Source organism: Erpetoichthys calabaricus, chromosome 4, assembly GCF_900747795.2.
Source record: "Erpetoichthys calabaricus chromosome 4, fErpCal1.3, whole genome shotgun sequence".
Lineage (NCBI taxonomy): Eukaryota > Metazoa > Chordata > Cladistia > Polypteriformes > Polypteridae > Erpetoichthys > Erpetoichthys calabaricus.
The window spans coordinates 37,199,380-37,214,204 of NC_041397.2; the positions used below are offsets into that span (position 1 = coordinate 37,199,380).

At 33.3% G+C, this 14,825-nt stretch overlaps 1 protein-coding gene across 1 annotated transcript; it reads left to right on the forward strand.

Moving 5' to 3' along the window:
- Window positions 1-9,893: 9,893 nt before the first annotated feature.
- On the forward strand, window positions 9,894-11,843 carry LOC114650975 (olfactory receptor 51I1-like). The gene is made up of 2 exons (XM_028800930.2): window positions 9,894-9,924; window positions 10,702-11,843. Exon 2 carries the CDS (start codon window positions 10,748-10,750, stop codon window positions 11,705-11,707), a length of 960 nt encoding a protein of 319 aa, XP_028656763.1. The 5' UTR covers window positions 9,894-9,924; window positions 10,702-10,747; the 3' UTR covers window positions 11,708-11,843.
- Window positions 11,844-14,825: the final 2,982 nt, after the last annotated feature.

Sequence of the window (14,825 nt, forward strand, 5' to 3'; positions counted from 1 at the left end):
GAAGGCATGTTAACTGTAATTCTGACTGAACCCAAGATACAGTATGTACACAGCAATTAATACAGCAGTACACACTAAGCTAAATGCCAGGCTGCACGAGTCTGATTTCCGTTATGAGGAGCTGCCGTATTTGTTTGTGCTTCTTGATATCACGATGTAACACCTGAAGCTGAAATGTGCTGGTCAACAAAACTTTTACTGTATGGGCTGAAAAATCCTGAGTGAGTAACACTTCAGTTTATTTCTCGGGTGCCTGTGTTTTGTTGACAATAATTCACCTGCCACCTTTTTTGAAAATAAAATGACATTGATGGAGAGACTGACGGTCAACATACAAGATCAGCATAATGTCGCTGACCAGTTACTTTTGCTTTAAAAAGGTCGTTTAACAATGAAGCGATACAAACCTTGTAAAATTCCTGAGTAGGCAATGTCTCTACATTGTACTACAGGTAGGTAGGTTAAGAATCTGCCAGCTGCTGAAAAACTAAACTTACTAATATGTTTTTGTTTATTAATTTATCTTTTTTTAGTTTTACATTCACAGCTCAAAATTACAGAAGCTTATTCCCGCCACTCAAAAAAAAAATTGCGTTATTTCGCAATAATAATTTCGTTGTATCGCAAACGTATTGCATTATTTCGCAACACTGATCACGTTATTTCGCAAAAGAAACCATTGCAGGAGGCTTGCAGTAGTGTCTGCACATTGCCAACTAGCAGCGACTCGTGTACTCGCGCATCTGTCATCTGAGGACAAAGCGCAGGTTCACAACGCAGGCATCTGCAAGGCAGAAGTAATCCAGAACTCGAAACATCATTAAACCTAAATCATATATTTCAATGATAATATAAGTTGATAGAGATACAATATAAGTATATCCAGCAGTTCCATTTTAATGATGACATACAGCTCGGTTAAAACAACGGTTAGAGTGTAAGGTGTCTAATTCAAAAACCTACTACTACTAAATAACGCATTTTGAATTGTTTTAGTAAAGATAATGTTTAAACGGAGCGGCAACGTGTTCATCTTTAACTACCACCTGACATGAATATGTGTACTGTAATTTAAATATTAAGTGACCGGGTCATCAAAAATGGACGGGTGCATAGATTTAGTATACCAGAGTGCATTGCCAAGTGCAAGCACACCTGCTAATTTGAGATGACGGTGGTGAGGTGGATGTTCCAAGGGCCATAGCCCGACTAGATAAAACGTAACTCATTAAATTTGATGAGGGTTTATTTGGCAACTAGTATGTTCTTTCATGTGAGAGGCAAAAATAAAATGTGATTGGATTGCTACTGCAATCTTACTTTTAGCTAACAATTGTACTGCCTAAACGAAGTCGAAAAGAAGCTCACAGCGAACTAACTTAAAGTAAAGATTGAACTCCCCTTATTTGCTTTTTTTAAGACCCAAGTGTTTTAATATAATGTAACGGTTTATTTCACTACTACATTCCTTTACATTTGAAGTAATTATGTTCTAGTTGGAAGATGTGGATTCAATTGCGATGTAAACAGGTATAGACAACAATTGAAATTTCAGAAGCTGCTATTCAGTGTATTTTCATTACATATAAATATTGTATTTATTGATTCACCATTTTCTTACAGTTTTTTCTGTCACAAACTGTGTAATTTAGAATTTACCCATAACATCCATCCATTTTCCAACCCGCTGAATCCGAACACAGGGTCACGGGGGTCTGCTGGAGCCAATCCCAGCCAAAACAGGGCACAAGGCAGGAACCAATCCCACCGCAGGACACACACAAACACACCCACACACTAGGGCCAATTTAGAATCGCCAATCCACCTAACCTGCATGTCTTTGGACTGTGGGAGGAAACCGGAGCGCCCGGAGGAAACCTACACAGACACGGGGAGAACATGCAAACTCCACGCAGGGAGGACCCGGGAAGCGAACCCAGGTCCCCAGATCTCCCAACTGCGAGGCAGCAGCGCTACCCATTGTGACACTGTGCCACCCTACCCATAACATTCTACACAAAAATCCTGTGTAATACTTTTTTTTAAGTGATATCCATCCATCCATCCAGCCATCCATTTTCCAACCTGCTGAATCCGAACACAGGGTCACGGGGGTCTGCTGGAGCCAATCCCAGCCAACACAGGGCACAAGGCAGGAACCAATCCCGGGCTGGGTGCCAACCCACTGCAGGACACACACAAACACACACCAAGCACACACTAGGGCCAATTTAGAATCACCAATCCACCTAACCTGCATGTCTTTGGACTGTGGGAGGAAACTGGAGCACCCGGTGCCGCCCAAGTGATATCCAATGAACTTTTATATTTTTATTGTAGTTTTTAATAAATAAAAAGAAAGGTGTGAAATGTTTTGTCTGTCTTTCTCCTTATGAAATGTTTACATATACACTTTATATTTAATTATGCACTGTTTCTGTTTCAGAAAACAGATGCATTACAAGTGTAAGAACATCTTAAAACAGTAAGTAGTCATGTAGAATCCTAAAAGCAAAACCTGATGGAGGAAAAATGTAATAATACTAAAATTCTGTCAGAAGTTAAAAAATGGTTAAATAGGTTAAATAAATTAACTATCAATATTCATTATTTTCATATTCCACATACTTCCACATATACAGTATTCAAAACACCTCATAATTCTGTCATTCATCAGGTACTGTTCACCCTTGTCTCCATCTTTATGTACCATATCTGTGTCTGTTTCATCACTATCATTGCCAACCAGACAGCCTGTTAAATTTGTAGTTTTCAAACAAACTACAAACGGATGAAACGTCTAAGAAAGAAAAGCTGCTACAGAATTTACACAAGAAACCCTGTGTTTTGAAAAGACCTGAGCCTTGTTCAGATGAAGAGGATAAACGACCAACTAAACATATGGTTCGGCATGGAAATAGTAATGCAAAAAAGTCTGCAAGAAAAATTGAACTTGGGTGACTTCAGAAAGAAAATAAAACAAGTGATCTTAAACAAGTATGCACAAAAAGTGATGGAGGAACAAGGAAATTATCAGTTTTTAAGAATGCTACAAAAGAAGACATTCTAAATATGGCCAAAAATATTTTCTTTCCTAATGGTAAGTCATCACACGGATCAGTTGAGGAATTTGATTTTGATATTACCAACTTTGAGCGTATGTCTCTAATGGATGAAGACACAGTTGGAGAATTATATGACCAAACAAAACTCCCACTGCTGCCTTTTTATATGGTGGAGAGCCATAGCAAATGTGATCTTTATTGGATACGAGCAGTGTAGGTACTTTCCAGTACTTGCCTCAGCTTTTGTGCAGCAGGGTTTTTTTGGAAGCATTGAGAAAAATAGTACACGTTTAGACAGCTTCATGAAGTTTGTACCCTCTTTGGAATCCGAGGTAGTCCGAATGGCAATTTCTAATTTCACAGAAGTGGAATTACCTGAGCTCATTGAAGTTCTTCAGGAACACTCATGCAACAGGATACCTAAAGCTGATAATAAACAACAGATAGGAGATATCACATAAGGAGTTGATTCAAGAACCAATGTTTGTTATTGATATCTGGACCAAAGTTCTGAAAAATATCATGTTTACTGTGACATCATTAAATAAAATTTATGAAGAGGCAGTACCTGACAGCAAGAAAGTTTGAAAGATGGTCTGTTTTCCAAATGAAATGTGTCAAAATCAAAAAACTGTTTCAACTATTTAGTAACATTCATCAAGGAACTAGATGATTCAGAGTTGGCCACATTTCTTCGATTCTGTACAGGCTCAAATATAATTCGCACAGAAAATATTGATGTAACTTTTGTGAACCTTGAAGGTATGGCACGTCAGCCAGTGTCTCATACTTGTGGTGGTGTTTTGAAATTGCCAAATAACTATGAAAGTTATCCTGAATTTCGCAGTAAATTCTCAGCTATTCTAAAGTCAGGCATATGGGTAATGGATATTGTATGACAAAACAAACGTTATTGTACAGCCATATAAATATGTTCCATTTACAGTTCTTTGCACTTTAGCAGCAAAAGTTGGCATTGTCCTCTGTTGTGTTCCCTTAATAATGTTCAAAGTGAGTGAATAAAAAATATTTGGAATACCAAGAAATTATGGTTTCATTAGTAGTAGAAAGTATGGTTCATTATACAAGCAATGTTTTACTTTCTGATATTAAAAAAATGTTCTTCTTGTAGGACATGGACTCACACTTATAAAATGCTATTAATGCATATATAGCAGGACAACTTAAAACAAATTTCTAGATTATGTCAGGAAAAACAAAGCATTTTATTTCCTACTTCATTGTTTTCATATAGTGTATTAAAGAGAGGCATATGTTTGTGATTACTAAAGAATAAGATTGTAATATTTTGGCTAAATTATTTTTAACGATATTCTTTGTTTGAAATATTGACTGAATTGTTATATGAATACTAATTAAGTGTTCAGTTTGATGCAAATTTTCTCACAAAATGAAACTGTAATGCTATCATTAGTCTCGTAAAATGGTTAAAACCTTTATTATGTGTATTTTCTTGGACTGTTTTAAAAGTCCTTTCACTTTTTTCTTCTGGAAATTAACAATATTTTTGGTACAACAATTTGAATGCAGAATAAAGGGTTATGTATGTTGTTACAATTTTTTTTATTAATAATAAACTTAAAATAATTACTAACTTTTATACTCCTTCATTTTCATAAAGATTTACATTTTTGCCTAATGTGCAACTGTTATCTTTGTATTGTGAAATACTGTGAAAAAATGCAAGAAATACTGTGAGCATATGTGCTAATAACATGAGAAGCACAGTGATTGGATTGGCACTATTTTCTGAGAGATAGTCCTGTGTTCAGACACTATTCTGGACACTGCCTCTGTATTTTGTGTGTTCTTTCTGTTTCTGTGTTAAGTTTTCTGTACCAATTTCATGTCTTCTACTCACATAGCAAAGATATAAGATAGTGTAATTGGTCATTCTAAACAGGTGAATCTGGGTATGTGTAAAAATGTACTCTGTGAATGACTGGCATCCCGTCCTATATTGCTTCATACCTTGCACCTAATGCTGCCCAAATGTGCATAACGTCCATTTGACCTTGATCTGCATTAGTAGAAAATGAATTGATTGTGTAGTAAAATATGCCTTTCATCATTGCATCAAATGGTTTTTAAAAAAATAATAAACAAATAAACAGTGCCATCTATGCACGTGCCCTTAAAGGTGCATTAGTATTTAGGCTAAAACCAGTTTTAGTCATACCTAATTGTTTACTTCCTATAAAATATAACTTTCAAAGTTATGCAATATTTTTATATTGTGATGTTGTCATGAGAATGATGTAGTTTAATACTATAAATAAGACTTAGAAAAATATTATCTATCTGTCTATTATATAGTGCCTTCCACATCTATCTATCTATCTATCTATCTATCTATCTATCTATCTATCTATCTATCTATCTATCTATCTATCTACTGTACTTTTCATCTGTCACATTCATATCAGGACATTGCATTCACAGAGTCAAACCATTCTATTTATTCCCAACCTTCAACAACAACAACAACATTTATTTATATAGCACATTTTCATGCAAAAAAGTAGCTAAAAGTGCTTTACATAATGAAGAAAAGAAAAATAAAAGACAAAGTAAGAAATTAAAATAAGACAACATTAGTTAACAAAGAATAAGAGTAAGGTCCGATGGCCAGGGAGGACAGAAAAAACAAAAATCACAAAAATCCTCCAAATGGATGCTGGACTCAGTAGGTAGTCACCCCTAGAATACTGCATTTAAGGAAGTGTAAGTATCTTACATAGCTATTAGTAACATTCATACAATAAAAGGAGTTTTTCAACCACCAGCACAAGAACTGTCATCTTTCCCATTGGTGTGATTATGTTGCATTACTATCTGAATGTATCTGTAAATTTGTCTAAACTCAGTAACATTTTACTTAATTCCCATTCTTTGTCTCTCTGAATGACATCTCTCTCTATAGCTCCTTCAGATTATGCACAACAAGACTATGTCATCTACCTACCTATCTACTATGCCCTGAAACACCACCCCTGGACCTGGATAAATGGGTGGCTTCAAGTAAATCTGATCTGTGTTACAATATTGTGGTTTCATTAATACAGATAACTTACACAATCTCTTATGTTCATTCTAAGATCAATTGTCAAATTCAAAAATGCTTTTATTTCAAGTAAATAATTACCAACTTATAATGAGTATAGTTATGATTCACAGAATCACTGATGATAGTTTTTGACATTTATGACATTTTCTATCAGCCTCATAATATTTCACAGGCATTTTAGGAACTGATAATATTTACATAATATTGTAAAATGGAATGAGTATATAAATGTATAGGATATTGATCCAGAAATAACAGTTAGTGAGTGTGATGGTGAAAGCACAATTGTATTTTTTCTAAAATATTATGTGAATTACTAGCATTCCAAACATCAAATGCAAACATAAAAATTATGTGTAACACCAATATACTGAAACATCACATTGCTTGGTGAATGTTCTTGTTTCCATCATGGACACTGTACTGTAAAGTGGTAATAATGTTAATTAGGAATCACGCAGAATACTTTTTAAATTATAAAATCATTTTTGTGCAACTGTTGCAAATATAAAAGATTGAAGCCCTAGGACAATGATTTAAAGAACATGCTGTAAATAATTGCAGAAAAATTCTAATAAATATATTGGTCCATTACAAAATTAAATGTATCCGTATTTCTAAAGTAAATTCTGTATTATCGCCTTTAGTGTCTAGTAGAGTGTTACAGCATCAAAAGGGTCAGATGGCATGCTAAAGCCATTCTCTTCCATAAGTATACAGCACAGCTCATGTATATCTTGATCACAGGGATATTCACTTTTTGGAATGCTTTCCTCTTCACAAACTTCAATTTCTAAAGGATCAAGAAAAATAAATTCATCTTGACAACCAAATATTTCAGGAAGAGTATACAAAAGAAAAGGTTTCCCACTGGGAAGGATAGCTGAAGGATTGGATCTCATACGATGCCTGTTCCAAATGGCAACAACATCATCCAATTCAGCCTGAAAGACAATACATTATAAATTACTAATGATCAAATTTAACATGTAATCAGCGGCACTGTGCTTTTCAGCAGCATTATACTAATTGTGAGATCCAATGATCATCAATTGCCGCACCATTAAAAGGTTTGCTTATTTGATAAAAGTAATGCATTTTCTGATCAATCAATATACCTGGCACAACATTAAATTGATTCCCTTCCCCTTTAAATCAGAATGACAAAATATATTTGCAATAAATAATAGCAAACTGTTCCACAAGGCAAAATGGAGCGATTACATATTTTCTTATTACTTTGTAGGACATAGTTAAGATGGTGCTGGAAGTGTTTCTACAAAAGGAGTAGATTATGTGCAAGGCTAATTTTTATGGGAATATCGTAAACAAATGAAAAAAAAAGAATTGCATACCTGTATTAATTTCATAAAGCAGAATCTTATCAACTCCTTATCTAGGTTCTGCTTTCACCATATATAAAACTATTTTCTGAAGCATAAAAATCTGTGTGATTTCTTCTTAGAAATTTTTGCATTTTTTCAACATACACATTTTCAACCCCAAGATCAGCTCGAACAAGGCATGGAGAGCTGTTCCTTTTTTTAATTGCTCGTGGTGGATGACTTTCTGTTTTAGAGTTAAAAGTTATAAGGTTTAAAGTCTAACAGCAGGAATATTTATTCAGAAACCAAATATGAAATTCTTATTCATATATTTTGACTAATTTTGTGACCCCTGCAGCCCAGGTTAGCCCATATGTAAGCCCTGTTGTGACAAAAACTACAAACATTTTTAGTAAATTATTATTTTATTTCAGTTAGTCTTTTCAGCTACTTTAATAATTTAGTTTTAGTTTTTCATGTCGTCTTTGTTACGAGGGATGTTTAAAAAGTTTCTGCACTGTTCTTGAACACTGTTTATTAACAATTTCAAAAACAAATTACATCACTTTTCTACATAGTCACCTTCATCTGTGATGCAATTTTACTAGCATAGTACCAAGTTTTTAATGCCCAATTACTACCCCTCCCGCCGTTTCCAATGAAAATATAAAAGTGTGGAAACTTTTTGAACGTCCCTCATAATTATTTTATTTCAGCTTATGAAAATGTTTTTTATTAATATTTTCAGTTTTGATTTTAGTTTTTGTTACATATAATAACCTTAATTCAAATCAAATTCTCTCCCTTTTTTAAAATAGGGTTTCTCAACTTAAGTAATTCATTCATTTACAGCTCCTTCTTTTTGCTTGAGCCCATTTTGCGCCTTCTGGCTCAAGAAGTCTGCAGGTGAACCTCTGGAAAAAAGCTCAACATCTGATTTGTACCTTTGTTACCAGATGAAGTGCAGACAAACATATAGCATAGAGGCTAGCATTTTATTTGCTATTTAAAGTACTCTTGGCAAAGACAGATACTTTTATGATACCGAGTCTTTAAAGATGATGTCCGATGTTGTATGGAGTTGTTGCTTTGTTGCTGCTCCGGGTTCAAGTGTAGGATTCTTCTTGCATTGGAGTGAACTCTTTCACTTGGCTGCTTTCCCATCTTACTTTCTACTGTTAGACCCTTTGCTGTGTTGTCTGCAACTTAGGGGAAAGCATTACTCTTTCTGTTTATATTGGTCTTATTTTTACAGATTTTGGGTGGCTTTCTATAAATGTTTTACTCTGTTCAATGGCATATATGTGATATGATATGAATTATTAAATTACTAATAATTAAATGGAAGAAGAGTGCAATAGAAAAGATTCTGTATGCAGGAATACTTTTTAGAAAATGCACATGTTAATACTTAACTTTTTTTCTAATGCAAGATCATGAAGGTTACTCTTCTCCTTTAATGTGCCGGAGACAGAAAAAGGGTTCAATAAAATATAGGCGTCTAACTCAATATAATCCTTTTCATTGTTTCAACTTCTTTTGCACTCAGTTGTGCCACTTTAACTGCATGAGAATAACCTGTGAACACTGAATGTAAAAAAACAAAAAAACAAACTAAAAATGTGCCAACATGAGACAGCTTTACCTTAAAAAAATATGTGTCTATATATATATATATATATATATATATATATATATATATATATATATATATATATATATATATATATATATATACATATATATATATATATATATATATATATATATATATATATATATATATATATATATATATATATATAACCATATTGAAGGCAAAATATACAGGAAATTAAATATTTCAGGATTTTTGGAATTATATCAGCCAATTTTGTCACATCCCTAAAAAGGTCCATTTTCTGTAAAGAGAAATACAAGTGAAGTATAAATTTAATAGACAGGTGAATAATAAAGCAGTAACAGACAACAGGGGCTCATGGTATGTTCAGGGAGGACCTGCCTACTGAAGTGGCCAAGGGCAGATGGTTTTTATATTGACCAGAATCTTTCTCCTATTCATTGTCAACTATCCTTAGGTTAATGTACAAACAATACCCTGTATATTCATGCTTACTAATATCCATATGCATTAAGAACTGAATTTATTAATAAAAAAGTATACACTTAAATTACAAATATGGAATTATTCTTTAAACAAACATAGGATGAACTAATGAATTAATCTGAGTCATGTTTCCTTAAATAACTTACAGTAAACGTAATATAAGTGTTTGTTGGGCTGTTTTTACAAGCACGTGACCCTTTTTTAGCTAATGAACTAAGTAACCTTATGAATATAATTTGCATCTTATTACAAATGTTACCCTCCCCTATAAAATTGTCCTTCAAGAAATACACCATTTCAGCAGGCACAGACAATGCAAAGAGAAACACTTAATGCAGGTTTGTGACTTCAGATATTACAGACTTTAATTTGTATTTGAATTTTTTTAAAATAAACCTTAATTGCTAAATAAAAGGAGCAGCTGTATTTTTCTATACATGATAAGGTATATTTATATGCTAATTCTAAGTATTAATATGAGGGACGTTCAAAAAGTTTCTGCACTTTTATATTTTCATTGGAAACGGTGAAGACGGGAGGAGTAACAGCTGGGCATTAAAAAGTTAGTACGACGCTGGGAAAATTGCACCGCAAATGAAGGTGACTATGTAGAAAAGTAATGTAATTTGTTTTTGAAATTGTTAACAAATAGAGTTTAATAAAAGACGAAACTTTTTAAACGTCCCTCGTATTTTGAGCTATGCATTTAATTTCAGGAGTTTTCTTATATTAGAGTAATGTTTATTACTGTAAACAACATTATCTGCCTTAAGTAAAAAGCAATGATTCAAATTATTCTAGTATGTGTGTTTTTAATATTGATAAATATTTAATAAGTAGTGTCTTAAAACAAACAACTGCACATCAACATTTTAGTTAAACAGCATTATTGGCAGTTGGTATCTCTAAATACTTTTAAACATAATTACTTTTAATGTAAGGCTTTTTCCTTTACAGTTCTATATTAAACCAGCTTTCTAGGACTTTAACATACAACCTTGAATAAAGTTAGAGGATGTTGCATAAAATGTTCAAAACTGTTTAAAATGTTTGAAAATATTAATTTCATGTTGCAGCTACCAATTAACATTAAATATCTAATTCTCTTTTTCCAGGACATTTAGTAGAAAACTTTAGAAGAAAGCTAACAATTCTCTTCCCATGAGTTTCCAGAGTGCGACAAATTCAGAGAATGAAACTTTAGTTCACCCAGAAATGTTTTACATAAGTGGTTTACATGGTTTGCTCTTTGCAAATTATTTTTATATTTTTTTGTTCATTGTTTATATTTTTACAATATTCGCTAATGTATTTGTGATTTTATTGATATATTTTGATCAAAATCTTCATAATCCAAAATATATTGCTGTTGGTCATTTAACCTGTGCTGATTTATGTACATCTACAGCTTTAATTCCTAAAATAATAGAAATATTTCTTTTTAACTCCAATTTTATTACATATGGTGCATGTTTAGCTAATATGTTTTTTGTTCATTTCTTCAATGGAATTCAATCTCTTTCTCTAGCAATCCTGGCATATGACCGGTTTATTGCCATATGTTACCCGTTACAATATCACAGTATTAATACTAACAGCAGGATGGTTATAATAATATTTTCAGTTTGGGGGCTTTCTGCACTCCTATTGTCTACAATGGTTCTTTTAATCAGAAGACTGAGTTTCTGCCAGTCAATAGTGATAAACAGTTACTTTTGTGATCATGGACCTGTCTACAGACTAGCCTGCAATGATTTTCACCTAAATTTAATAATTGGTTTTGTGTGCATTGCTTTGTTGCTTTTTACACCCCTGACATTCATCCTGATTTCATATGTAGCGATCGGGCTTGCACTGCAAAAAATTGCAACAGTAGAAGAAAGACAAAAAGCACTGAAAACGTGTACATCCCACATCATTCTGGTGGCAATGTTTTACCTTCCAGTGGCGGTTACATATGTTGCTTCACAATTTGCGAATTTTCATCCCAATGCAAGGATTTTAAGTAACTCAATGGCTGCAGCAATTCCTCCAATGCTCAACCCCATAGTCTATACGCTTAAAACAGAAGAGATGATGGATTCAATAAAAAAACATTATAAAAGAAGCGGTAGACATTAAAGTTAATAAAAATATATTTGGCGAAATAGTACTGTTAATCCATTTAGCAGTACAAAACAATATATTTAAACAAACAAGTTCATTCAAAGTAATTATCGTGATATTTGATTATCCTCTTTTAGAAAGGAAATGTATTCTTGGCTTGGCTTGGCTTGGCTATAAAACACATATATATTTATGAAGCCATTGGTTATGAATTTTCCTGTATAGTAATGATAAGTTTTGTAATTATTACTTATTCTAAAAATAGATAAGAGGAAATATAATTTTAATTTCTTTTGGAAAAGTAGTACTAGGGTGTTGTACCATGTTAGCTATTATGAATGTAGAGAAAAGCCAAGCAAAATGACACCTTTTATTAGCTAACTAAAAAGATTACAATATGCAAGCTTTTGAGTACATCTTGCCTTTTGGAAAAGTTAAATTTGATTATCTTGTTTTAAAATGGAAATGTTGTATTCCTGGTTTCCTCCATTTATTAAGAATTTCAAAAACAAATTACGTCACTTTTCTACATAGTCACCTTCATTTACAATGTAATTTTCCCAGCGTTGTACCAAATTTTTAATGCCCAATTACTACTCCTCTCGCCTTCACCGTTTCCAACAAAAATATAAAAGTGCAGAAACTTTTTGAACGTCCCTCGTGTGTGTGTGTGAGTGTGTGTATATAAAAATATAAGTAAATAAATATATATAATGTAAAGAAAAGTCAAGCAAAATGACAATTTTTATTGGCTAACTAAAAAAATTACAATTGTAATCTTGCATATTGTAATCTTTTTAGTTAGCCAATAAAAAGTGTCATTTTGCTTGACTTTTCTCTACATTCATAATGGCTAACACAGTACAACACCCTAGTACTATATATAATGTAAAGTAATCCATTGGTTATACTTTGTAAACAGTTTGTAATTATTAATATAGAAACAGGTAAGAGAAAATTACATTTACATTTTTTTGGAAACGTTTAAACTAAACTTTGATATGCAGGCTATGATAGCATACTTTTAAAAAAGCTTTTTATTTTTAATTCATTTTTCATGAGGGAAAAAGGAAACTAAGTTAGATTCCCAGAGCAAGGTGAACACTGTGTATTTCTTTTAATATTTTCTATGTACATAACGGCATATATGTACAATAAACACTTAACATTTTACAAATAACTGTTCCAATCTATCCTGCCTGATCTTCTGGTTAGACTGCAAACAAATACAGTAATAACTCACTAGTGCAAAACCTTTTATCTGCAATTTCTTAATTCAGTGCAATCATTCTAGTTTCATATGTAGCTATTTAGTTAGTTTTGTTAAAAACCACAACAGTGAAAACAAGGAAAACAACAATATTTATTTCTCTACCACATTTTCATACATAGGATGTTGCTCAATGTCTTTTACAAGATGTCACAGAAATAGTAAAAAAAAAAAAAAAAATCAAATTAAAATTAGATAAATAACATAGGCAAAAGTAATACACATTTACATAGAACAGATATATAAGTAATACAGAAGTCCTTATATGTTATAAGTATCTAAAGTAGAGCCCAGTTATACGATCAGATGGCTGGGAAGACCAAGAAAAAAATGCAGCTAAGCAAGAGAAAAAAACAAAATCTTCCCAGTGTCCCAGGCCAAAGTCCATCCAGCCCCCACTGGGCATTCAATCTAGCATAAAATCTCTTAAGTAGTTCCTTATTATTTTATTTTATTTTTATATGCATCTTCTCAGAAGATTAAATGCAGTGGGTCTCGTGGGCAACAGGGGTATTCGCTTTCATTCAGACATCACGGGTAGCTTCAGAAGGACCAGAGAAGAAAACAGAAAAGTAAATATTAATTATGATTGCAGATTCATTGAAGAGTATGATAATTCTATCTGTATCTAGTTTATTAAGAGAAGAACTAAAAAGTAGGCTATGAAAAGCAAAATGAAAAAAGTAGATTTTTACAAGTTTTTTTTTAAATGATCTGCAGTGTTAGCTTGGCATATCTCTTTTGGTAAAGTATTTTACATTTTTGGTGCATAACAGCAAATGGCCACCTCACCAGTTCTTTTATGCTTGGCTGGTGGAATAACAAGCAAACCACCATTAGAGGATGTAAGGTAACCATTTGGAATGAAGGGGTACAGGCACTCCAAAACATATGACGCAGCAAGATTACTTCATGCTTTATACACCATTAGTAGAATTTTAAAGCTTTCGAGGCAACTCAGGCCCCTTCTTCAGGCAATCTTGCCTTGAAAGCTTGCATATTGTAATATTTTTAGTAAAAGGTGTCATTTTGCTTGACTTTTTTCTACATTCATAATGGCTAACCGGTACAACACCCTAGTACTATAAAATTTTAAAGTAATTTCTAAGGAACACAGGTAACAAATGTCTAAGCACTGAAACTGGTGATGTGTGCTCAGATTTTCTTTTTCTGCTTAAGATTCTTGCTGCTATGTTTTGGACTAACTGCAACTAATTTATGTCTTTCTTATAGGTAATCCTGTAAGGAGTGCATTACCAAAAATAAAAAAGGCCTAAATTAATTTCTGAGCATCTTGTAATGTTGTAAGAGGTCCAATGTTTGCAGTGTTCCTTAAAAGCACACACATTGTCATATGGCTAATGTGTGATTTAACGTTTAGGTTAGATTACATGACTTTTAATGTTAAAGAATCAAGTTTATTTCTGTGACATTATTTATTTCCACTTTATCAATGGCCAAGATTTCAGTTTTGTCCTTATTTAGCTTGAGGAAATTGCAATTCCTCTATTCAGAAATACAGTATAAGTAAGACAATGGATCAGATAAGTAAGACATTGAATATCCATCCATCCATTTTCCAACCCGTTGAATCCGAACACAGGGTCATGGGAGCCAATCCCAGCCAACAAAGGGCACAAGGCAGGAACCAATCCCGGGCAGGGTGCCAATCCACCGTAGGACACACACAAACACACCCACACACCAAGCACACACTAGGGTCAATTTAGAATCGCCAATCCACCTAACCTGCATGTCTTTGGAACGTGGGAGGAAACCCACGCAGACACGGGGAGAACATGCAAACTCCACACAGGGAAGACCTGGGAATCGAACCCAGGTCTCCAGGTGTCCCAACTGCAA

What these genes read in the sequence shown, in the direction of transcription:
- LOC114650975 (XM_028800930.2), top strand. Translation starts at nt 10,748, where the DNA reads ATGAGTTTCCAGAGTGCGACAAATTCAGAGAATGAAACTTTAGTTCAC.